The following is a 12,746-nucleotide window of genomic DNA, read 5'->3' on the forward strand; positions in this document are numbered from 1 at the left end:
TCTAACAGGAATCATCAGGTGCTTTGGTTGCAGCCTAAGGGGCCACAGAATTTTTTTTTTCCTGTGATAATGAATCTTGTCCTGTCCTAGTCAAAGTGACTTAACCAATCCTTCTTCGGTTGTTTGAAACAATAAACAAATATAAATTTGTTTTGAAAACTAATCAAGCTTTGGAAACTTGGACTCCCAACAGATTAAAAAATTATTGGGCCTTTTGCAAATGAAACATTAATGTAAATGAACCTACTTCCCAACACCTGTGTGCATTGTGATTGGATTTTTGTTTTTCCAGAAGTATCTGTTGCAAGATCAAGCAGTGTAGAGGAGAAAAGGTGTGGAGGTAAGAGCTTCCTTTTAACTAGTTTCTTACTGGTATTCTCGTCTCTTCCAAATATTTCCTCCCCCATATGTCTTTCTTGTTTCTGCTATTGGCAAAGAATTACATGGTGGTGAAACTCCTGGACCCCAAACATCTACCTTTGCATAAACATTAATAGTCAACATTTAAGATGTGGCACAGTGGTTCTCAGAGTGGGGTCCCTTGGCCAGCTTCTTCAGTATCCCCTGGGAACTTAATAGACATGCAAATTCTGAGGCCCCAGTCAACTACAGAACCAGAACCTCTCTGAGTGGGGCACAACAATCCGTGGCTAAGTGAGCCCTGCAGGGGACTCTGTTGAATGCAATACTTGATAAACCAGCGATCTTGATATGAGTTCAGGGAGATTTTCCATGAATAAAATGAAATCCAAGGAGTTTGTTTATATTTATGTGCAAATCCATTGCACCTATCCTTGAATCTCCAGCCCACTGAAATGGCTATATTGTAACGGGGGTACAAGATTATACCTAGATCACTAGAGAAATTTTTTCAAACTGCAACACTGAGTCTCAAAAACCACATTCTTTGATTCAAGCATAAGGAAGTTTGGACTTTGCAGTCTGTACCTTCTAAATACCTTAAAGTTCTTGTTTTCGTTGAAAATATGCCTGGACAAAAGACTTATCATCCAAAGACCAAAGCATAACCCATGTCCACCTTGATATCTGAGCCAATGTCCATATCTTCATATGTACTACTGATGGCAAATAGATATCAATGCCCACCACAATCCATTCCACCAGAGGAATCCAGAGTGCTCAGCACAGCAGGCTTTGGTCTTTGATTTTGGTTGCAAGGAACTGGGGGCTTCCTAACCATGTTTTAGGAATGTTCTTAGCATTAATAACCCATGGATTAGGAGATTGCTGTCTGTACATCCGGTTTAGTCAGCCATCTGTTAATGTGTCCACTAATTCATTCAAGAATTTTTGCTAAGCATCCACTCTGTGTTGATTTTGTGAGGGGCACCAGGTTTACATTGAAGACCCAAGCGGCCCCAACACCTTTGGAACTCATAAGGGACCCTATTGCCTAAGACAGGTCGGGACATTCATCTTCCCATGATATATAAGTCATGCAGCAAGCTCACCAACTGGCAGTTGCTAATACAGGATCCACTTGTGAGATTAATATGCAAGGGCTTATATAAAATGATGGCAGTGGCTAGTGTCCTCTCATATGTTCAGATAGCCCTGTGTGCCAGACATTATATTCAGTGCTTCAGACAAGAAGCGTATGGCCCATACAAAGTGAATTTGCTAGGTACTGCCACCTACAGTTTACATGGAGAAGCCTTGGAAGTAGAGGAGAGTTTGAAAGTGACAGTTTCAGATTCTAGAAGGATGTTCAGGTCTCTCTCATACCCTGTATTATACAACACCCACAGAGTCTGAAGCTATGCTCCAGAATCAGTCTCTTGAACGATGCCTCACATTAGCAATGTGAGGTGCTAATCCAGCAGAATGAGTCATGTCAGGTCACGAGTCACTGTCAGATACATGGAGAAAACCACTTCTCAGGGATTTTGCACCTGGGAATTGTAGAAAAGGGGTAGTGTCCATGCCTTTGTACTTGTGTCATAAATGGGGCCTGTGAAGCTCAGAGAGGTCAGGCACTGGCCCAGGTCCACACAGGTCATACTCAAGGGTGCAAGGGATGAGATCCTGGCCAGGGGTACAGTGGGAGCTTTAAACACATAGCACTATGGAAAAAGTGACCTGGTAGGATCTAGATGTCTGTGTCCAGGGACCTCGAGTCACAGCAGCCCTGCTAGGTAACGACCTTGCTCAGCTCACAGTCCAGGGCTGTCAGCTGCCCTCAGTCAAGGGCAGGTCAGGAGTGGAGCAGTTCCTAAGGTGTTTTCCATTCTCAGGAGGCCAAGTCAGAACTTGAGGAGTCACATAGCTGGGCTGCAGTAGAGGCCACTGGTCACCCATACTCACTGCCAGAGGATCCCATCACCTTGCCCAGGACAGGCCACCCTGTTCCAATGTGCAAATCCCTCTGGGGCCTTAAAGACCCAGGAGTTGTTCTGCAGGCCCCTCCTGTACTGCCATGCTGCTCTGAGTCTTGGCACCAACTGTGCCAAGAGCTGTACCAACCAGAGCCAATCATGAGGTGCTGTGGGCTGAATCACAGAAACTTCGATTACTCTGCATTGCCTTAGGTCTTTAAGCTTCTAAGAACTGATTGCTTTAAGTCTTTAAGCTTCTGACTTGGACATTCCACAGCAGGTAAGAGAAGAAATGGATCCTAGCATAAGGCTAAGAGGTGAAAATAAGCATTTACCTAGCAAGGATGTTTGGGGGATGTTTAGGGAGACAACATAGATGTGTTTTCTCAGTTTATTGAAAAATCAATAAAATTTTGCTCATAATATCATCCAATGAACCAACTGAGCAGTTGGTCTTTATTTCAGGTTTATTGAAAAAAAAAAGGCCAAAAAATAAAAGCATATTCCAAGGAAAGAGCCACACTAAACCGATTCAACAGAGATTCAATAGGCACTATTTTTTCCCTCTGTGGAAAATGTGCTTCTATCGAGATTTTTCAACCTAGCTATTTTTAGTTGCATGAGACACAAAGAGAACATGATCATCATAAAGATGTCAACTGGTCCTGGCCTTCCCCAGGCACCTGCAGGAATGATTCATGGGATTAATGACAAACTATCTGCATATGGAGATGGTAATACATCTTCCATCTGTTATAAAAACATGAGTTATCAGTGCCACAGAGAGTGCTTTTACTCAGTATGTGGTATTGACCTGGAGACCTGACTCCTAAAGTATACAGAAATGAAAACTCACGTGACATCACACCTGCTTAGGTACAGCTTCAGCGTTACAGTAAACAATTCTACTGTTTGTTGGTGGGAAAGTCCCACCTGTCACAACCCAGGAGCCGTCCAGCTGCAGAGGCTCCTGACAAAACCAGGAAAGGCCAGTCATCTGTGAGGTCCTTCCATCATCCTGTACCTGGAAGTGGAAAACTAAAAGGGTTGTCAGGGAGTGGGGAATACCTATGGAATATTCTAGAAACACCCACCTGGATTGTCCAGCTCTCAGTGCTGAGTACTGGACTCCTGTGTAAAGAATTGCCTGTGTGTTTGGAATCGCAGTGCATTTAGGAGAGTGTTGGGCCTGGCTGACCATGAACCCAAGAGAGTGCAGGCTGGGTTTGCCATTCCATCTACCTCTACCTTAGGGGGGCAACACAGACGTGTTTTCTCAGTTTGTTGAAAAATCAAAGTTTGCACAAAACAATCATCCAGTGGAACCAACTGGTCTCCCTTCCAGCTTCTAGTCCATCTCCCAGGGCCCTGGGCTCCTGCAACACAGTGCCCACGAGCAGAAAGGAGCATGGTGTACAGGAGAAGGCTCAGGGTTCAGGGGAAGACGGGGGGGGGGGGATATTCAGCCTCTACATCTAGCATGGGTGAGGCCCTGATGGGTCTCCTGTCCCCTGGGGCTCGGCCTTCCAGGGAACTTCTCAGCCACTCAGGGATCTGTGGGGATCAGGAAGGACCCTTGGGGTCCCAGCATGTAGTAGGACCTTGGTGACAAGTAATTAGTGACCTTTGATACCAGGTGTCAGAGGGGGGCTGGTGCCGTTGGGAAGGACCCCTCCTGAAGAGTGAGCATCGGGAACGGGCATGAGGAACACAGGGTACAGGAGAGCTGCTCTGTGGGCCTCAGGGGAGGAGGCCTGGGCGGTTCAGGAGCAAAAACCCAGGCCTTGGGTGTGGGGACAGACCTCCAAGTTCTCTGGCCCCAAGAGCCCCAAAATCTTGTGGCCATACAGGCTCCTCTGGACTTGGGCTGATGCCCAGCATACTTCTCCATTCTGCCTTTGGATCTGGGGTTGACCATCACAGGAGGGCATCAGGTGACACTGCACCCCCTGGTGGCACAACGAGGGGACACTTAGGGGGAAATGGGGATCCTCGGGATGTGCTTTCAGCAGTGGAGACAGGAGGCCAACAACCTGCAGGCGGTTACTCAAGCAGGGCCATCACAGTGTAGGAAGTCACTTCATGGTCTGCTTCTTGTGACTCTCCCCGAGCTCGACAATGTGAGAGCTGCCCGGGTGTTGGTGTTTGTTCCCTGAAATATGTGAAACTAATGGTGGTGTTCTCCCAGCACGTGGGGAGACCGACTTTTGTACTGTTTCTCAGGCCCACATAGGTAGGTCTTGGCAGGCTGCCCTGATGTCACTCAAGCCACTTCTGTTTTAGAGGTTAGGTCCAAGTCTGCTGCAGGAAAGTGGCTCAAAGAGAAGAGGTGCTGATTAAATATAAAAACAATAGGTCAGGTCACCAGGAGATGGTATTTTATTCCTTTAACAAGAATTCTTGTTTTCTTTGTAGTAAACCATTTTCTTACTGAGATCACCAAAATATAATCTAAGCAAAAACAGTGGTCCACAGGATAATATTTGCACACATGCAGCACATGTATGCGCAGAATTCCTCCTGAAGGACCTGGGAGAGTGGCTGCCTTTAGCAAAGAGACATTTTTCCTTCAGAACTTTGGGAGTTTCTAATGTCAGTATTATATAATGCATGTTTGTGCAAGAAACGGAAAACATGAGGATCTATGTAAATGGAAACAATTTTTAAATAAGATGAAATAATAAAAGAGGGTGAAGAAGGCAGTTGGCATGACCATGTGCAGAAATTGGAAGCTGTCAGTGCCTTTCCTGCTGTTCCTGGGACCTGGCAGTCCTGGATGCAGGGAGCTCCACCTGTTCAGGGACGTGAATGAACTGTGCTGTAGAAACCCCAGAGAACAGAGATTATATTGCTCTTAGAACAGAAGAGTACTATATAAGCCTTCAAAGAAAAAGAAAGATATTCTGCTAGCGTATTCAGGTTTAAGGTGACTTGAATAAAGTGATTGTAATCCCCAAGAGCCTGAATTTAAATATGCTGTGCTCACTGTGGAGAAATGCTATGGTGGCCATAGCATTTCAAAGAGGAGCATGATTACGATTTCTCTAATTTTGGAGTGGGCTTCTCATCTTGCTCTTTTCTAAGCACTTGAGCCTTGGGGTAGCGCCTTCTTTTTGAGCGTAGCATGCCTGTGATTCTGCCCTCAGAGTTCAACATGTTCCACATGATCGCCGTGGGGCTCAGCAGCTCCATCCTCGGCTGCCTCCTCACCCTGCTCATCTACACCTACTGCCAGCGCTACCAGCAGCAGTCCCATGACGCGACCGTCATCCACCCTGTCTCTCCCGCCCCCCTCAACACCAGCATCACCAACCACATCAACAAACTGGACAAGTATGACTCCGTGGAGGCCATCAAGGTGAGGCATCGGCGGTGCCGGCTGTCAGCAAAGGTCCTTGGTGTTGGCGCTGGTGATTGGGTTGGTGGAGGGTAAGGGGACCTTCGTGATCATCCACCTTTTAAGCTTTGTTTTGCCTGGAAAAACATGGCATCTCATGTGGGGATAAATTTAAAAAGGGACATGAAGACAGCAGCACACCAACTGCGAGATACCAGGTCTGTGGCCCGTGTTCAGCTCTGACCACCCTTGCTGTGGGGCCTGAACTTGGGCATCAGAGATGCGCTCCCAGCCGAGGCCCTGAGCACCACTGGGCAGTCAGACACCCACTCCCATTTCAGGAGCAGACCCAAGCTTCTTTGAACCTCAGTATGTTTATCTTTAAAATTGTAGTCTTCACCTTTTATCGGATGGCACCCACTCTTGCACGGTTCTTGTGATGGTACCCTGATATACAGCAGGCTTCCCGCATCTGCACAGAAGGCCACAGGTGTAACTTGAAAGACACCAAGGGTCTCGTTCACCTCACCTGCTCTTTCTTACCACCCACATGGAGGAAGGGGGTTTAGTGAGGCCCTGAGCTGGGTCTCACTAAATTCCCACATTCCTGTAGGTTGGGGACTCCCTTCACATTCTTAGGGAGATCTGCTGTCTGCTCTCTGTTCCAGTGGTTCTCTGTGAAATGGGATTTCCTTCCTACACAACAAGAGGAACATAGTCACTCTCACAGCTTTGGGTGGAGGGGAGAACTTGTTTCCCAGGAGCTGTGTGGTCCTCCCTTGTCCATTCCCTACTGTGTGGCCTCCACTCCTGAAGGCACAGCCCGTGGGCTTTACCCATGGACTCTGCTTAAACCAGGGTCCAGAATCCATTAGCACTGACTTCCCCAGGTGACAGGGAGGGAGCAGCAGGACTCATGACAGACCCCCATAGCCTCTCAGAAGTGAACTCCTAGAAGGCGAGGAAGAACATGTCTACTCTTATCAGCAAGAACCTTCCCAAGGTCTCCTCTGCACGATTCCAGCAGATCCACTTACCTGTGGTCCTGTTGGTTCAGGAAGCAGAAAGGAATTTAGCTGGTCTGTGTTCCCATTTAAGATGCAGTAACTTTCAAGATGATCAGATTGCTGCTGCCATGAAGCAGAGGAACTAGAGGGTGTGGATTGCTGCCCGGTCTTTAATGATCCTTCTAGAACTTTATTCTGACATCTTGTCCAGGCGGGTCCTAAACAACTGGCCCCTGCCCGTTCTGCTCCACCTTTATCTCGATCCTCTTAATATTTACTCTCTCTTTGATGTAGTTGTTCTCTTTGAAATTACAGGTGACTTTAATGACTGTTAAGGAGGTAGCCATCCATGTTCTGAGATGGCTGCATCAGTCACCTTCTGAGGGCAGAGAGAAAAGTAATCGAGGCAGTTTAATTGGATGCATTTGCTTAAATATGTTCTGTCAAGATCTCTGATGAGTGTACCAATCCATGGAAATCGGGAAGCCACTTAGACATACGTGGTGACTTTCAAAGTGTCTGCGAACTTGAAATCATTCAAGTTATGGTTTCCTAGGGGTTTAGATTTAGGTTTTCTGACCCTCTACTTCTCTTCCTACTTCCAAACTAAAGTTCAAAACTAGAGTGCAAGATACCCAAAGCAGCCAACCTTATTCTAGTTACGAGTCAAGTCTTCCATGAGGCAATGGATCCGGGAAAATCAGTGAATGAGGAAAACTGTCAAGAATAGGGGAAGCCTAGGACAGAACTCAAGTTAGCATAATGGTCTCCTAGTTATATTTCCCTCTGAAGTGCTACTTGTGGAGTATTCTTAAATCTTTCTATAATGTATTTTACAGGCATTTAACAAAAACAACTTGATCCTAGAGGAAAGAAACAAGTACTTCAACCCGCACCTCACGGGGAAGACCTACTCCAATGCCTACTTCACAGATCTCAATAATTACGATGAGTACTAGTAGCGCTTAGTCCTCGGTTTTTGTAAATCCTCAGTTCCTCAAAGCCTGTGCTCCATGACTGCCCATGTTTCTGAGGCTTCAGAGATAAAGTGTGGATAGACTTCAAGTGCATTTCAAGCCAATAGTGTCCCATTGCTGCGAAAAAAAAAAAATACACATCCTTAAAAGCAACAAAAATCTAACTGTGGCGTCGTGAAGTCTGGTCCATAACAAACACTTGATCATTGTTGAATGAGCCATGGTGTGACATTTGTTTTTTAATTATGTTCAGTCCATTTTTCTAAAAACCTGTTGTTTCCATGAGCTTTATTTTATCAGTGTGCCGCTCATATTGGAAGGAATCTTTAGAAAGAAAAAAATGTCTTTTTGCTTTTAAGAGTAAATCTTCCTAATGTTTTAATTTGAGGAAATGGGTCCTTTATCAGAGACCGCCTCCCTCCACAAGGTCCATAATATTTGATAAAACAACAAAAATAAAGTGGCCAGGCAGTTTTTCATCCTGGATCACCCAAGGTGGGTGATATTGTGGATTCTCAGAAGCAAACTTGTGTTTGGACTTTAAATAATTCTTGCCCAGGGAAGCCCAGGGGTTCCACCTGACCTGGACCTGCAGAGGTAAGGGTCGACTGAGACATCCTGCTGTGGCCTGGGGGCGGTGACTGTTCTCTCTGTGCAGATGAGCAAGGGGGCAGAGGCTCAGACACAGGGAGGTGTGGCCGTGGCTTGCAGCTGGCTGCAAAACCAGCCTTCTTCTGACTCTTGGACTGCATGGCGTTCCCGGGAGATCCTCGCCACACTGTTGGCCTGGAGCCTCCCACCTGGCCCCGGTGACATCCTGAAGAGCTGGCATCTAGAGGAACGACTGGTTCAGCATTTGGACAGACTGTATACCTTCTTTCTCCCTGCAAAGAACAATTCTGGACTTTTATGATGCTGATTAAGGAAAGTATTAAAAATACTGAACTATAATTAAAAACAACCTTTTTTTTTTTATTTTCCACATTATGCCAAGCGTTGAAAGAACTGACATTTAATGAAATATCTTTTGTTCTCCGTCTCCCTGATGTAACAATGTATGGCAATCAGCCCCTACTAGAGCATTAATGAAGTGTAAAGCTGGCTCTCCAGAGCCCACCTCAGTCTACCCTGACGGGACCCCCAGCAGAGCTGCACTCACTGCCCTAGGCCAAGGGAGGAGGGAGAGTTTTGTTCCGGTGCCTTCTCTTTACCCGAGTCTGCCTCCCATCCACCCAGTCCCACCAGTCCCACTCTTCCCCGCAGGGAGGCACAGGCAGTTCAGGGGCACTTGGAAGTAAGGATGGACGATCTCCATTGTCTCAGCGTTGGTCATTAATTAACAATTCATAGTGTTTTAAAGCCATTGCTAGAAGTCCCCAGAAGGAAAAAAAAAAGATAGAAATTTTACACAACTGACACGTAGCATGTGGCAGCTGGTTCAATAATTATTGAAAGAACAAAATTGAAAATGTTCATCTGAATCCTCCGGGCATTGGGATAAAGGCCTGAGTAGATAGCTATATCTGTTCTTCTTGATGAATGGACCTTCAGATCTGTGAAAATATATAGTACGGGTAGCAAAGAACACAGAACTTTATTAGCATATGCGTTTTCACTATATCGGATTTAAAGAAGCAATTTCAGAAAATGTTGGAAAACTATGATTAATAATGAATATTGTACAATTCAAAAGATTCCCAAATGCCCAAATTTGCAGAAATGGTTCTGTATTAAAATTTTAAAAATGGCAGGTGGGCTCTAGGAGATGTGCTAGGTTGGATCTGGAATGTTAGATGGTAAATGGTTGGTGTACAGGACCTCACCAGTGGGGCTCCATGTGGCATTTCATGCATTCTAGGCACACTGCAAAAGAGTCCACTGCTGTACACACGTTCTTGAAATCCACACTAACAGGTAAAATGCACAGATGGCTGGTTGGGTTTTCGTTGTCTGCTTGGACTCTTTACTTTCTGCTAAGAAAAAGTTTTTTCACTCTGTAGAATGAACTTTCTCTCTCTCTCTCTCTCTCTCTCTCTCTCTCTCTCTCTCTCACACACACACACACACACACACACACACACACACACACACCTTCCCTTCTTGAATATTTTCTCAGTTTCAAAGTCGCTTTACTTCCCCTAAGAGGGAGAAGGCTAAATTTCAAGAACTTGTCATTGGGCTTAATGGACATGTTTCCAATGGCATCTAAGCTGGTCTCTACTACCTGTATGTCAATGCAGGGTACACCCTCTGCACCCCAGAGCTCTCATAGTGTGGACAGTAGAAACCCTCTAGAGTACTACTGTGAAAAAAGCCCTTGAGTTTAGTGTCACTGCTACCTGACACTGTATTCAAAGGAAAATCGCCTCCCCACCTCACCCTCTCTCTCTTGTTTAACAGAACCGTGCTTGGTTTGCTGTATTGGAGCTGGAGTTTGAGTCTTTTAACCACCTGTGGGCTAGCAGTCCCCCATCACTGCACGGCTGTTCCCTGTGGGTACTGTGCACTCTCCCTGCTCCAGACCCCTCCTGTCTACAGGAACCCTCCTGCAGAGATGTCTGTCTAAGAGTCTGACTGGACTTAGCCTCAGTATGAGGGAAAGGGAAGAGGGCTTCTATGTGCATAGTGGTGGGCAGAGACTCTAAAGGGACTGAAGAGGAATTTGAAGCAGTGAAGGCTGTGAAGGTCTCCTCGCCAAGGAGTCACCTCAATCCCAAGATAGGGTCTTCAGTGGACCAGCTTCTGGCCCCACTGGCCCATAGGCCATGCCAGAGAAAAAAGAAGTAAACATGGGAACAATAAGTAGGTGCCATGGAAAGATGAGGTCTTGTCACTCCCCTGTGAGTGCTAAGGACAGGCCCTGGGGGGATCACGGTCCACATGCACAGTTCTGTGGGCATGACCTATGGACTCTTCCAGGATCAGCTGCCCAGAGTGCAGCAGTCCCAGGCAAAGGTGTCCTTGTTTATATTCTTACACAAAAGGTTGGAAATCATGGGAGCCAAAGCCTATTCCAGTGAATGTTCTGACCAGAGTATTTGGTAGAATTAATGGGTCTTGCCTTTGACATTGTGGACAAAGTCTTAGCAAGGCAGACTCCGTGTCCCCAAGATATCACTAAAGGTTACATTAAAGTTTAATGGGATGTTACAGGAAATTTTTTCCTAGACATAATACATCAGGGATGGATCCAGCTATTCATTTTGCCTAAACACAACTTTGATAGCATTTGAATTTATACTTCTTTACTTTATTTGTCTTGCTTTTGTAATGAATCAAATTAATTCCCCGAGCACTGGTCAAGCCATTTCCCTCATCTGCATGGCCCCAGGGCCATCAACTTTCTGTAGCTTTGAAGTGTTCCTGATTTGAGTGGCATTTGGGGATAACTCCTGTGAGTTTAGTGTCTCTGTCTCAGAACATGGCTCTAGAGCACCTTCCAGAGGCAGCAGGTAACACAGGTTGATAAAGTGACCTAAATTAACATTAAAATTGCCATTTCCCAAGTGACAAGCTAAGTCTAAATCCCACAGCTCAAATAATCAAATTAAACTAGTAAAGTGAAATCAACTCTTATGGAAACTTTCTGCCATTGTTTTTAATGATCCAAGCTGGAGTTTGCAGATGGAATTGGCCATGACCAGCACATCCATTCTTCCAAAAGCCTCCATGTCTTTATGGGGATTTATGCTGACATGACATTGTCAATATTTAATTACCTATTATTATCCATGATTATCTATTATTGGATACTAGAAGCCATTCTGAGCACCCTGCTTATTTGGACAATGAGTGTGAAATGGTAGTGTGCTTTCCCGTAAAATGTCGCTAGTGCCTTGTTGAAGATGATGGAGTACCGTGACACTCAATAGTGTGGGTTCCAGTTAGAAGCAGACGGTTGATTGGATATGTTTTAAAGAAAATCATCCTTACACACCACTCTGAACTCAGGAATAGAAAATGACCAAGACACACTTCATCTCCAGGTGTGCATTTGCTCCCACTGGGCAATGGTGTGTTCAGAAAAGTGGGAAACCCCACCTCAGTCTCCCAGAAACTGACATAGCTCTAATTCCTACATCTTCCAGAACACACAGCAGCATCTGTCCTTAACAGGAAGGTCAGTGTGATGCCTGTACAAATTAGAGACCTTTGTTTCTGTTCCCCTCCAGGCAAGTGCACAGGAAAAGATTAACCAGACACATGCTGCTAACAATTGGTACAGAGTTGGGTGTGGAAGGAGGACCACCTAGAACGTTGTCTAATTGATTATTTTTGTAGATTCAATGTCAACACTGCTTCACATATTTGCAAAAGTTGTTAATTTGTTTTTTTTTAATTTAACAATGTTTTCTCTGCTAAAGTGGACTGCTTTTGCTTTATACCATAACCGTGGTCAAAAATCAAGCTTGAACTTCTGCACGTGGATGGAAAGCAGCACAGGCGCCTCAGCCCCAGCACCTGGAGACACCACAGCAGCTCCGCCCAGCTGCTAGGAAAATGCACAAGCTTGGTCCTGCACAGGGTTCTTCAAAAGTGTGTAGCAAAACCTGTGTGTTCTGCCACTGATTCGCATTTAAACATGTTACGCCTCATTTTGTGTTCACCTGCTGTTGCCTGTTTTGTGATACAAAATAAACTTATTTGGGATTGTTTCATTTTTTTTTTCATTGAAATTTCTCCAAAACCTACTCAGCTCTTGGTAAGCTTGCAGACATTACTGATATAAAATTAATTATTAAAATGCAATGTGTTCTAAACATTGCAGGGATTTTTTTCAAGAATGAAATAGTTTTATATTTCCCCTTCTTTGAGGAAATAGGACATTGGTAGTTGTGTTGGAGTGCTCGGGGATGCCTAGATTTTTTGTGGGGTCACTGGGCACACTGCACTTTTTCTCGACACTTATATTTGGTCCTCAAGGTTTCCTTTGAACACTTCTTGGTAGACATATGCAACAGCAATTTCCAGTGGGCATCACTTTTTGTCTGTTTTCTGTCCATCAATACGCTGGTCTTAGATTCTTCCTGAGAGCTGTCCAGGACTATGCCTCACATTGTTGCTTAATGACACCTGACAGATAACAGGG

The 12,746-nt window shown here is 45.2% G+C and overlaps 1 protein-coding gene across 4 annotated transcripts in view; it reads left to right on the plus strand.

Moving 5' to 3' along the window:
- SEMA5A (semaphorin 5A) overlaps positions 1 to 12,746 on the plus strand; it is a 492,204-nt gene that overhangs the window by 451,484 nt on the left and 27,974 nt on the right. For 2 of the 4 annotated variants that reach the window (XM_081286868.1, XM_081286869.1), the window contains exons 21-22: positions 293 to 340; positions 5,483 to 5,694. In XM_081286868.1, coding sequence (XP_081142994.1) covers positions 293 to 340; positions 5,483 to 5,694 — 260 coding nt within the window. Of the gene's footprint in view, positions 1 to 292; positions 341 to 5,482; positions 5,695 to 7,519; positions 11,020 to 12,746 lie in introns of those variants that run through there. The other 2 variants (XR_014021130.1, XM_081286870.1) reach the window with 2 other exon arrangements.

The sequence above is a fragment of the Spermophilus citellus genome (assembly GCF_964194105.1).
Source record: "Spermophilus citellus genome assembly, chromosome: 1".
NCBI lineage: Eukaryota > Metazoa > Chordata > Mammalia > Rodentia > Sciuridae > Spermophilus > Spermophilus citellus.